At 34.6% G+C, this 13,150-nt stretch overlaps 1 protein-coding gene across 1 annotated transcript in view; it reads right to left on the reverse strand.

Moving 5' to 3' along the window:
* Positions 1–13,150, reverse strand: part of ADGB (androglobin) — a 157,414-nt gene that overhangs the window by 78,995 nt on the left and 65,269 nt on the right. Inside the window, exons 11-13 of the mRNA XM_068551083.1 lie at positions 10,950–11,044; positions 5,813–5,987; positions 2,485–2,575 (exon numbers count right to left, since the gene is read on the reverse strand). Of these exons, the coding sequence (XP_068407184.1) occupies positions 2,485–2,575; positions 5,813–5,987; positions 10,950–11,044 (361 nt within the window). The remainder of the gene's footprint in view (positions 1–2,484; positions 2,576–5,812; positions 5,988–10,949; positions 11,045–13,150) is intronic.

A 13,150-nucleotide genomic window follows, 5' to 3' on the forward strand; every position in this document is an offset into this window, starting at 1 on the left:
AACTATAAAATTAATTAGAAAAAGTATAAAGCATTAATATTTTTATGTTAAGTTTAAGAAAATTCTGTCTTTATGCGGTATTTTGTATTGGTAACAGGTGAAAGAAGTGTAGCATGTTACATAATCCAACAAATTAGGCTATAAAATGTGTAGCTTTATATTTAATTTTAGGTTTATAATTAAGTTATAAGAAAATTTTGGTTTGTAAAAACTGATAGTGTACATAGGAAAAACCAAGGTTACCAAAAAACATTTTGATTATTTGAACTTTTAATGATGATTTATATAATTGGCAAGATTTTATTTGTGATTTTTGGCTTTTCAAGAATTACTTAAAGCAAAAATAAAATACAGTACTGCTGTAAATACCATTTAAAATGTTTAAATAAATTCAGCTAACTAAATTTATTTAAAACTTTTATAGAAATTAATAATTTATGTATAAAATAAGAATTTTTATAAGTTAAAATGAAAGTTTGAGGAAACTAGATTTGCAAATACATAGCAGAACAAATTTTTAAAACCAAAGAAGCAGCAAATTGTTTTTTCTGTTTATAAAGCTTGACATGGCTAAATGCCATGTTTGTCTACTAGTGCTGCCTAGGGGGTCCCTCCTCACCCACTTTTCAGTGAATTGTTGATGCATAGAACTGCAGGAGCTTTAAGTTAAAACATTTGAATAATGTTTCTAATATTTTCAACTTAACTAGAGTCCATAAAATGTAAATTAACGGGCTATGATGTAAAGAAGCTCTAAAAGTAGGACAGCGCAATGAACAGACTTCTGATCTAAATTTTGACTGCTTTTATTCATCAACTTATATTCTTATCGTGGATTTTAATATATCTAAGAGAAGGATGAAACATACCTAATGGTCATTATATTTGTGACCTATAAGCCGTTCAAAAATTTTAATGATGTTCTAGTAAAGTTTAAAAAAAGTTCAAAAAAGCACACACATCATAAATGTAAAACTTGCTGAAAAATCACCAAGTAAATATGGCCATATCACCATCATTCAGATCAAGAGATATTAATATTACCAGCACTCCACAAGCCCTGCCAGATGTGCTGCCCAATCACAGCTAGCACTCCTCGCCACAGGTAACCACTATCAAGACTTCCAACACCATATATTGCTTTCTTTTTTCTTTTTAAAAATCTATATTAATAGAATAATTAAAACTAAACTGTATACTTTTTATACCAGATTTCTTTGGTCTAATATTTTTGTGTGTGACATTTATCCACGCTGATTTTTTTTGCAGTATTTCTTCTGCTTTATATCTATGTATTATTGTATTATGTTTGTCTATGGTTTTACTATGATTATCTAGCGGCAGTTTTCTCCCCATTTACATTACTTGACTTTTTTTCAGAATTTGCTGAATCTTGACTTGATTTTTTTTAACTTTTGGGATAATATTGGCCATTATATTTTTATTTCATGATTATTCCCCAAACTCTCTATCCTCTACTTCTGAGACCCACTTTCAAGTATGTTGGTCTTTTTCAACTTTTCTTACATGTCTTTATTATACTTTTCCTCATTTTTTTTTTTTTTTGGTCTCCATACTTCAGTCTGGATATTATCTTTTGACCTGTTTTCCACTTTGCTAATTGTCTTTTTTTGCTGTATCTTATCTGTGATTAAACACATCCACTGAATTCTAAAATTTCAGTTATTATATTCCTTGGTTCTAGAATCCCTATTTTTTTAACCATTTTAAATACTATTATTTATTTTTATATTTTACAACTTTACTGAGGGATTATTGAAGTACATTTAACTGTACAAATTTAAAGAATAGATTTGATAATCCTTGATATATGTATATATCCATGTGTTAGTTATCAATTGCTTCATAACAAATCACCACACTTTTAGTGGTAATAATCATATCACCCACTATTCCTTCTCATTATTGCTATCTGTGGACTTCCTTTTCACCACTATGAACTCATTAAAAACGTTAGACCCAGGATGATAATTCTTATTTCTACCCCTATTGTCACATTCAAATATTAGTAAATTTGGATTCTTCCTCCCCTTCCTCCTTTTTCTTCTTCATTGTCTTTGCTGTTGTATTTAGTTAGCTCTTTTTTTCTCCTCTAAGACTGACAGACTTCACCTCCCAGGTTTTTATGACAATCATTTGATCTTGTGATTTAATTATCAGGTAATAACCAAAAACATTCCCCAGTGCTAATGTTTAAAGTAAAACAAATACTGTGTTGTTCTAAAACAGAAGCCAAAACTGTAAAGCCAGACATATTTAGGCCTCATTTTGACCAATTCAAAATTTATCTTAACTGTTTATTACTGTGAAATAGAACCTAAAAATTTTATTTTCCTATGATCACTGCATTGACACAAACTTTAATACATTTGTCACCAAGGGATACATTTTTAACTGCACAAATCACAAAATGCTTCATCTGTTAACAAGATGAATTCATGGGAAAGAATGTTCTATACTTACGTTTCTGTTGGAATTGTAAATGGAGTCATTCTATAATTCAAAAACAGACTTGAAATCTCAAGAAACTGGTCAGGCTTCTTTATTACTAATTCTAAAAAGAAAAAGGTAGCGTGATGTACTTTTTTTTTAATCTTCCAAGATTATATGTAAAATTTGACATTTAATGCAGTACTGATTAGATTAACTATTTACCCAGCAAATTTCAATAGAGTTAAATAGAAATGTACTACGATACATAAAGTTTTGTATTAAAAAGGAGTTTATAGATCCTACCAATATGAGATTTCTTTAGTCTACTTCTCAGTTGCTTTCCAGATTTACAATGTGAAACAATGAAGTCTCAAGGGAGAAAGTCAGCAATGTCTTCTAGAGTTATTACTTGGCATTTGCTGCTATTTCAAGTACACAAAAGACTTTCTATAAAAGTCTTTTACTAAAAATGTGTTCTTTTAGTTAACCTCTACAACACAATTGCTCAGGACATGAAAAAAATGTGGACTAATACATGGAGATAGTGGAAGAACAGAAAATGTAACAAAGTAAGGGTCATAAGTAGAAAAGAAAGCAGTAGCCAAGAAAAATGTTGTGGGTATTCCTAAAGATGTCTGAAGCTGACATAGAAGTAAATTCTCAATGGATATAGCACACAACCCACGCACTAACATGGTGAACATTGAAATTAAACATTAGGCATAATTATTTTAAATAAGCTCCTATAGCAGTGGAAAGGATGACCACAGGACGAAGAGAAGTGAGACTATAACACAGTGCACATGACTTCTCTGTGCTTGTTCTGTGATAACCTCTATATTGATCTCTCTCTCTCCCTCTCTCTCTCTCTCTCTCTCTGTTTCCTGTTAATTTCACTTTAAATATTAAATCCAATAGAGAGAAGAAAGATAATGATGTGGTGAGCCTCAAAGCAGGACACTGCAGTTATGGAATCCCATCAATCCGTAGGTTTTCTTTCCCAGCTTACAATGGAGCTATCAAATTACACAGAATTACACAACAGTCAATATCAAAATCAGGAAGTAGCTGAATGTTCAGTATTTTTCCTTTCATTCAGCTATTCCTGATGTTCTGAATGAAGAACGGTTGTGTGGCTCTATGCATTTAACTAAAATATAGTATTCAGTAGTAAAAGATTTTCTTTCAAGCATCATGTGAATGCTGATCTTTGGTTGGAAAGACAGAAGAAGGTAGGAAGGAAGGAGGGAAGGGAAGGAAGGAGGGAGGAAACTGGAAAGTTCTTGGAATCCAAAGCAACAGTTGGCACTCTGGTGGCACAAACAGCCTGTTGCAGAAACTCAAGGAATGTAAGGAAACAACTGAAATAATCAAGCAGGAGGGAGAGAGGCAGACAAGTCTAATAAAAAAAAAAAAAAAGATGAACTGACCATTTCTCCTGTATATCTAAACCAGATATTTCTTTAATCTTTGTTCTTTTCTGGCCAGGATAAAACATGTTGTGCTAGAAAATCTTTGCCACCAGCTGTACTGGTTGTATAAACGTAGGCAAAAAGCAAATGTGAGGAAAATTACATGGTTAACAGTTGTTATTTATATCTTAAAAACATGTAAATTATGGTTGGAAGTAGGAGGCAAGGAACAGGTAAATACTCCAATCTCTGTGGTTACTGCGGTTTTAGGATCCTGAGTACCAACGAGACTTATGTATTACCCTGTGACTGAGATATGGTTCCTCTCCCCTGCCCTGAAGGATCAGCAACACTTGAATTAGTAGCAGAAGCCACAGCAAGCACCATCAATAAGGGTACAAGCCATGGTTCATGAGCCCAGCCACTTAAAGCTTATTTATATGCTTCTCGGGGATGCCTTTAGTAAACTGGCACCAGGTATGTTCATCGTGGCTTTGTCTTCACTGTTCATTCAAGGACAGGCCTGTGAACCCTGATGCAATAACTTCTAGAATGTGATGACCTGTTACTGGATGAATACAATTAGAAGATACTGAGGTATTGGAAAAGACAAAGGAAGAAAATGTGAAAGCAAGGAAATGAACACAAAAAAGATAACAAAAAAAGCTGTTTTTGAACAAAGATAATTCAAACTTTTTGGAATGGGAAATATATATACACACATACACACATATACATATGTAAACCATAGCACCACAATTCTCTACCACCCTTCATTAAAAATTGCAAGTATAGGGCTTCCCTGGTGGCACAGTCGTTGAGAATCTGCCTGCCAATGCAGGGGACACGGGTTCGAACCCTGGTCTGGGAAGATCCCACATGCCACGGAGCAACTGGGCCTGTGAGCCACAACTACTGAGCCTGCGTGTCTGGGGCCTGTGCTACGCAACAGGAGAGGCCGCGACAGTGAGAGGCCCGCACACCGCAATGAAGAGTGGCCCCCGCTCACCGCAACTAGAGAAAGCCCTCGCACAGAAACGAAGACCCAACACGGCCAAAAATAAATAAATAAATAAATAAATAAATTTATAAAAAAAAAATTGCAAGTATAAATTAGCTACGGAAAGGCCATATGTTTCTGTTGAATTAACATAAACAAATTAAGTTATTCTTCTAAGCCATAATTTTTTAATTATTAGTTTTTCTTTTCTAATCCCCTCTCCTTATGATTTTTCATTTACGGTCTCACTCATTTCTTCTCTTGCCATCTTGGTCTCTCTTCCATTCAAACGTGGTGCTCACGGAAAAAGGAGTAAAAATGAAGACTTGTAGAGAAAATGATTGAAGGAGCGAAGAATTAGACATGGATTATGAGGAATTTAGAAACAAAAGGTGAGAATAAGAACAAGGTGGGAACAGCCTCCCTGCCCCATTCTCAGCCTGTGTGAACCTGTGTATTTCTGAGCACAACTGCCATTCACTGTGGCTACATGACAACACTGACACAGGAACCAGCCCAGGGTAAAAGTCCTATTCCTATAGGAGTTCCAAACAGAAATCGGTCAATTCAAAGATTATGTCCTACAGGGCACTGTAGAATGATGCCCATGTTAGAAATTCACACCAGTGGCCTAACATATATGCTGCTTAACCTTCTATATTATTTACTACAAACCACTTTTCTATCACAGTTATAATCACAATGCCGTCACCCAAAGAATGGCCTTTATATATCTGACCAGTTTAGACATGAAAACCAAACTGCTTGGCGTCTGAGATGTGCAGAATTAATCCTTTAAAGACACAAAATTCGGACATAAAATTAAATGAAGGTTTTAACTGTAACGTTGGGTTGTTTGCCTTGATATGTATCTCATTACAAATGAAACTATTAGAACTTCATAGAGAGAAATGTTAATGAGATTTTCAGACAATATGATTCATACCTTGAGCTTCATCTGTTATAACAGTTTCTTTTTTTTGACGAAGGAGTTTCCACGGAGCTATAGGAGGTAGTTTTGGTGGTGCTATAAGGGGGCAAGACCTAGTTCTTGTCACCAGCACAGGATGGCTACAGATGTGGGAAAGCCCATATTTCCTAAGCTTCTCAGCAGAATCAGCCTAAAAGGTGGAAGGCAGATTTAAAAGGATTCTTGTATTTGCTTCATGCACTTAAGATAATACTTTTCATCATTATAAAAATACTATCACCACTAGAGAGACACAGTGGTAATAAGAAAAAAAATAACCACCCATATTTCTACATTCCTTAACATGAGCACTATTACTCTTTGTATTTCTTTCCATCTTTTAAGTTATCTGGGGCCCCCTTTCCTTAGTTACAAAATGAGAGACTAGAACGAGAAGCCACTTTTCAGTTCGAAGAGTTTAAGATTCTCTGAGATTGCAGAAGTCTTAGTACATCAGTTTTGGTCCAAAATTAATCAGCTACTATTTTTATAGGTTAAAGCTTTGATGCAGTACTTAACATGTAAAGTCTTTGTTAGTTTGTTTTTTAAGCACCAGCAATTGCTACATAGTGTTCAAAATAAACCCACTGCCTTTAGCGCCTCAGGTCCATGAGGGTAAGCGGTTGCCTTGTCTACAGTTTAGGTCCTCAGGCTCCCCCCACACGAAATCCTCATGATCACGACTGACAATGGAGGCATTCACAGAAGGACAGAGGGTAGAGGCTGCCCTGTGTCCTGCCAGATCAAGTTGTTTCCCAGGCAGATGCTTTCCGTATTCGACGGTTCAGATCTCCTGAAGCCACTTGGCTTTGGAACAATTCAGAGTAAGATTTAAGTAGAAATTCAGTTACTGACTGATGGCTGAAATATACCATAAGTAATCAAAAAGTATGTGAAAGTTAAAGTAATGTACACTGTAGTCAAATTCTCATGTTCACGGTCTAAATGTTGAAACATTTAAAGTAAAATAAAATATTAACTACCTTAAAGTCAGTTTTGCCAGTAACTATTTTTCTTCCTAGTGATTTTGCATCATTGATTTCTATGCAAATAGCAATGTTTGAAAATGTAAATTTATAAAGCAGTCATTTAAATTGGGATCAGAAACCCACCTATCAGCCTATTCTAAACTATCGCCTCAGCTACAACATGCCTTGCTGTTGTGGCTGTTTTTCTATAGTTCAAACTATAGCTCAGTCTATAGTTGAGGCACAAAATAGGCGGGGGTATCCATGAGCTAGAACAGTTCTTCCTGAATCCAGAGATTAATTATGATTGTAATAATTAATAATTGTAAGAAAGAGTTAACAGTGCATTATTAAGTCCAGTAGAGCCATTTAAAAGCATTATAAATATGGGAAATAAAGAGGAAAGCACTTCAATGTTTTTTTTTTTTAAAAAAGGTCTAATTTAAAGGAGAGGAAAATGTCACATCCCCTTTATCCCATCTGTGAATGTTAACAATTCACTGAAAAAATTCAGAAACCCCTGGAATTATGCCTTAGAGTGGCTTAAAACTTTTTTTTCATAGATGTTATAAAGGCTAAACCTTTTTTGTATAACTTTAGCTCTGTCAAATTTTAGAAGTTTCCCAACACCTGTAAGGAACCCTTTCCAATAAGAATTTATGGAAGAATGTATTGCTGTTATTCACTAAGTTAATGTCTCGGTATAGTAATAAAAATACATTACTGTAAAATTTACATTTAAATAATATCCAAAGTAGTATTTATAAGTTGAATAATTCCCAGATAGTTTACCGTTCAAAAATTTGGTCTATGTATCTCAACTCCTTCTTACAATTGCAACCACAATTGTAGTCTGTTTGCTTTCTTTTTTGAGCTGCAGAGCATCAGAAAATAAAACTATTTAAGGCATTTAGAAAATGTAAGATATTGTGTCAAATAATTAAGTATGGTATTTTCACCTATTGTATTGTTTGAATAATCCACAAAAGTACTAGCTTGATGTAAGGTATGTAAGCCAGTTTCTCATACTTCGTTTTATTTCCAACATACTACACAATACTTCTGAATGACATAAAGTAATGCTATTAATAATAGTTATAGTTTGATATTGAGAAATTTTGTTCAAGGGTCGCAAATTTCCTTAGATTACAATTAGGGACAGAGAGAAATTTAGAATAGTGAAACATTCTAGTGAAATACTGAATAGGCCTTCAAGAAATATTTTTGAATAATTCATTATGTAAGACAAATTAGAAGTTTCCTTGCCCATAAAACCCTTTCACTCCCTTACCCCATCCCACCTCAGACATTCTAAAAGTAGGGTTTTGAGCAGATAGGGGAGGCTTTTTTAGAACTCCCAGCTCACCCATTTAAATAAAACTAAAACCATTTAGAAGACCCAGGAGCAAGAGAATGGGGGATAATGTGGGGTAATTCTTAACACTTTGTTTCTTCCCAAGTTTTTTTTTTTTTTTATTCTTGCATTCTTTACCAATTCTTTAAATAAAGGAAAAGTATTGACTTTATTTTTACAGTCTGGTCTCATTGTCTTTGGGGTTAGAATTTTTTGCAATGTACTCCATTTAACAAAATTCCACTAGAACAGAACTTGTTTTCTGTAGATTCAGCTTGAAAATATTATATCATCTTTACATTCTGATTTTTACCAGGAGAATGTGTTCATCCTAATAACTAATGTAAAAGAATCAGCAGAAGACTGTAACGTTGTAGTCAATTCATTACAGCCTTGAAGTTCATTTCATTACTGTTATAGACACTGGGCTCATTTCTGAAACTCTGGGCCCTTTAAGTCATTTCAACCCCCAAAAGGAGGATTTATAATACTCTGCACATCCTGGCTCCCTCCCACATCTCAAGCTGCCTCTAAGACTTCTCCCTTTGCAATCTGTTCAACCTCTAGCAGTCCCTCGAACCCAGTGGGTTCTCCTTCACCTTCAGACTTGCCCACATAAGCTTCCCTCTGCTTCAAGCACACTTTTTCCTGTTTTCCAGGCTAACATCTTAAAGCCACTGCTTAAACATTTTTTTTCCCCCTTTGGGAAGACTTCCCTAGTCACCCACTAGAGAGAAAGATGTGTTTCTGCTATGTGTCCAATACTCATTTTTCCACTCCTTCATTAATTCATTTATTTGGTCACTCATTCAACTTTATTTTATTTGAATGCTACATCTACCATGTTCCAGGCGCCCTCTGTTATGCGAGTCTTCTAACTTTATTACTGTCGTTGCTCATCTGCCTTTCTCATTGACTCTAAACTTTGTGGGGAGCGTCCTTATTAATCATGTTCATCATGGTGTCCTCAGATCCCAGCTCATTGTTTAGGACATAATACACAATTAATAAACATCTGTTGAATTAATGAATAAACATGAGAGTTTCTTTGTCTTTTGAATTAAAAATTTTGTGTTTACAGGTTAGTTTTTCAGTAGGACAGCAAAAAGTTCAAGTGGATTATTTTGCACCTTCTTTGTGTAATGAAGATGTAAATTCTATCTTTATATTTTTTGGTTTTAAAAAGTGTTTAAGTACTTCCCATACGTGAGGCCAGGACACTCCATAAAGCATGGCTCATGTTCTTTTGTAGTCCATGGTGTTGGACTACTGGAATATCTATGACAACACCTAGGCCGAGGCTGGGTAAGGAGATTAAAAAAAAATCAGGGCTGACATAACCAGCTCAAATCCTAACTCAGAAGACTCAGAAGCCTGGGAAGCACACTAGGATTTAACCATGGCTAAAGGTAAATAACTTTGAATTAAAAACAGAGACACTGCCCCTTTCTCTACATTCATAATGACACATTACGTTCTATTGTCTTGACAATATTACCCTTGGTATATTACAGATTTTCGTAGGAAGGAATGGTTTCTATCTAAAAAGAAAGAAGGAGGAGGAGCAGGAGGAGGAGGAAGGAGGGAAGGAAGGAAGGAAGGAAAGGAAGGAAAGGAAGAAGAAGGAATGATAACACTATGCCCCTTGGGCAAATCATCCAGAAGATAAATGTAATGCACAGAGTAAAGTGCAATAATCATACAATTGAAACAATGTAAACATTTCAACCAAATTTCCATTCGACTTTTAAAACTAAGCTATTTCTAACTAACCAAATAATTATATCACCGTCTTATACTTCGATGGAGTGATTTCAGAACATATAGAATTCTAGCAATACAATTCTAGTGTTGGATGTCTAAAAGTTCCCCAAAGTGTTAGGAATCAATACAAATACAGTAGGTTGTTTTCTAAGTAGACTGAAGAGTAATCTGGCTTTACTCTTTAAAAGGGAAGGAGAAAAATGATTTTATGTCCCAGAATCAAAGATAACTTAAAAAATTATGGCAAACCAATGCATCCCATGTAACTATTAAATATTATGTTGTCAAATACTTCACGTCATGGGAAAATGTTAATGATACAGTGTCAAGTGAAAAAGCTGGTTTCTAAATAGAAAGTAAAATAGAATTCCCCTGTGTAAAAAAATTTATACACATGTACACATAGAAAATATGCAGACAAGAAAAAAAGTCAAAGTGTATATGCCAAAATGTTAATAGTGTCTATGACTAGGTATTTATACTATGAATAGTTTAATTTTATTGCCTTTGTCCATATTTTCTAAGTTTTCTATAAGTTATTAGATTCATAAGAAAAAAGCAATTAACATTTTTGTGTGTATTACTTTAAGATACAAGGAGCTCATAGCAGTGGTTTACTAGCCCTCAATATGCATTTATTTAAGTTGTCTTAGGTTAGGAAAATGTGTATGACCTGTTTATAGAAAGATGATTTATTATTATTTAGGAATGACTTACACACTTCTCACTGAAATATATAATTTGATGCCTTTTGTTTACAATGAAAGGAATTGATAAAAACATATGAGACTACATCCTTTTTTTTTTTTTGTAGTTAAAACTATTGCAATCATCTAAGAAAATTTTGGATATTCCAGGTCCCTGTACCTAAGTGCCTAATTATAGAGATAACAAGACTGAAATTCAGGAATGAAATTTTGATTAAATTCTGATATACCTTCTACTACAAGTAAACACACACACACACGCACACGTACACACACACACACCATAAATTATACTGAATTTCTTGGCCTTGAATACTTACCATCTTCTCTAATAAAAAGATCTTCTTTTCAAACAAATAGAGAGGTGTAAAGGTAGCATATACAACCATCTGAGGGGACTGTATTGCTGAAGAACCTGTAAAACCAAACACATAATGCGTCATGGAAATTCTAGCCAAAATGGAACTGGCAGGTCATGGTAGACTGTTCAAATTCCTTAATGAACTTACCTTTGCTGATGAAATATAGGTAAATGACTCTACATGCATTTAATAAATGTTAAATCTCAAATGTGCATCTATTTTATAGAATGTCTCATCAGTGTTAACTTCACAATAGTACCATATAATTCATTAAGAAATCATTTTACTTCATTGTAAAACAGTTATTACATAAACTCACTCTAGCTATCTGTCAATGTAACTTAGCTTTCATAGAATCTTTATTTTGAATTTAAGGAATTCTGGGAGTTTCTATGTCATTTCAAGTAGAAAGAAAACATAAATAAATTAATCCTCCCATGAAGAAGGGAAACTAAGAAGGTAACTTAGTTTGGGATGTTTAATGCCTGTAGATTTGCTCCTGAACATCAATATTTATTCAAGTGTTCCTTAATATCCCTGAAATTAACCCATTTGATTCATGATGCTTTTGTTCTTTAAAGATTCTGGCCAAAATAATAGAATTTATTTTCCTCTATTGTTTTTATTTTTAATTAAAAGGTTTTGATTTATTCCTTTAAAATTCACACACTTAACAAAAACAGAAATATAGATCAATGGAACAGGATAGAAAGCCCAGAGATAAACCCACGCACATATGGTCACCTTATCTTTGATAAAGGAGGCAAGAATATACAGTGGAGAAAAGACAGCCTCTTCAATAAGTGGTGCTGGGAAAACTGGACAGCTACATGTAAAAGAATGAAGTTAGAACACTCCCTAACACCATACACAAAAATAAACTCAAAATGGATTAAAGACCTAAGTGTAAGGCCAGACACTATCAAACTCTTAGAGGAAAACATAGGCAAAACACTCTATGACATAAATCACAGCAAGATCCTTTTTGACCCACCTCCTAGAGAAATGGAAATAAAAACAAAAATAAACAAATGGGACCTAATGAAACCAAAGGAAATCATAAACAAGACCAAAAGACAACCCTCAGAATGGGAGAAAATATTTGCAAATGAAGCAACTGACAAAGGATTAATCTCCAAAAGTTACAAGCAGCTCATGTAGCTCAATATCAAAAAAACAAACAACCCAATCCAAAAATGGGCAGAAGACCTAAATAGACATTTCTCCAAAGAAGATATACAGATTGCCAACAGACACATGAAAGAATGCTCAACATCATTAATCATTAGAGAAATGCAGATCAAAACTACAATGAGATATCATCTCACACCGGTCAGAATGGCTATCATCAAAAAATCTACAAACAATAAATGCTGGAGAGGGTGTGGAGAAAACGGAACCCTCTTGCACTGTTGGTGGGAATGTAAATTGATAAAGCCACTATGGAGAACAGTATGGAGGTTCCTTAAAAAACTAAAAATAGAACTACCATATGACCCAGCAATCCCACTACTAGGCATATACCCTGAGAAAACCATAATTCAAAAAGAGTCACGTACCAAAATGTTCATTGCAGCTCTATTTATAATAGCCAGGACATGGAAGCAAGCTAAGTGTCCATCAACAGATGAATGGATAAAGAAGATGTGGCACATATATACAATGGAATATTACTCAGCCATAAAAAGAAACGAAATTGAGTTATTTGTAGTGAGGTGGATGGACCTAGAGTCTGTCATACAGAGTGAAGTAAGTCAGAAAGAGAAAAACAAATACCATATGCTAACACATATATGTGGAATCTAAGAAAAAAAAAAAAGGTCATGAAGGACCTAGGGGCAAGATGGGAATAAAGACACAGACCTACTAGAGAATGGACTTGAGGATATGGGGAGGGGGAAGGGTAAGCTGGGACAAAGTGAGAGAGTGGCATGGACATATATACACTACCAAACGTAAAATAGATAGCTAGTGGGAAGCAGCCGCATAGCACAGGGAGGTCAGCTCTGTGCTTTGTGACCACCTAGAGGGGTGGGATAGGGAGGGTGGGAGGGAGACGCAAGAGGGAAGAGATATGGGAACATGTGTATATGTATAGCTGATTCACTTTGTTATAAAGCAGAAACTAACACACCATTGTAAAGCAATTATACTCCAAT

This window comes from Eschrichtius robustus, chromosome 9 (genome assembly GCF_028021215.1).
Source record: "Eschrichtius robustus isolate mEscRob2 chromosome 9, mEscRob2.pri, whole genome shotgun sequence".
In the NCBI taxonomy this organism is placed as follows: Eukaryota; Metazoa; Chordata; class Mammalia; order Artiodactyla; family Eschrichtiidae; genus Eschrichtius; species Eschrichtius robustus.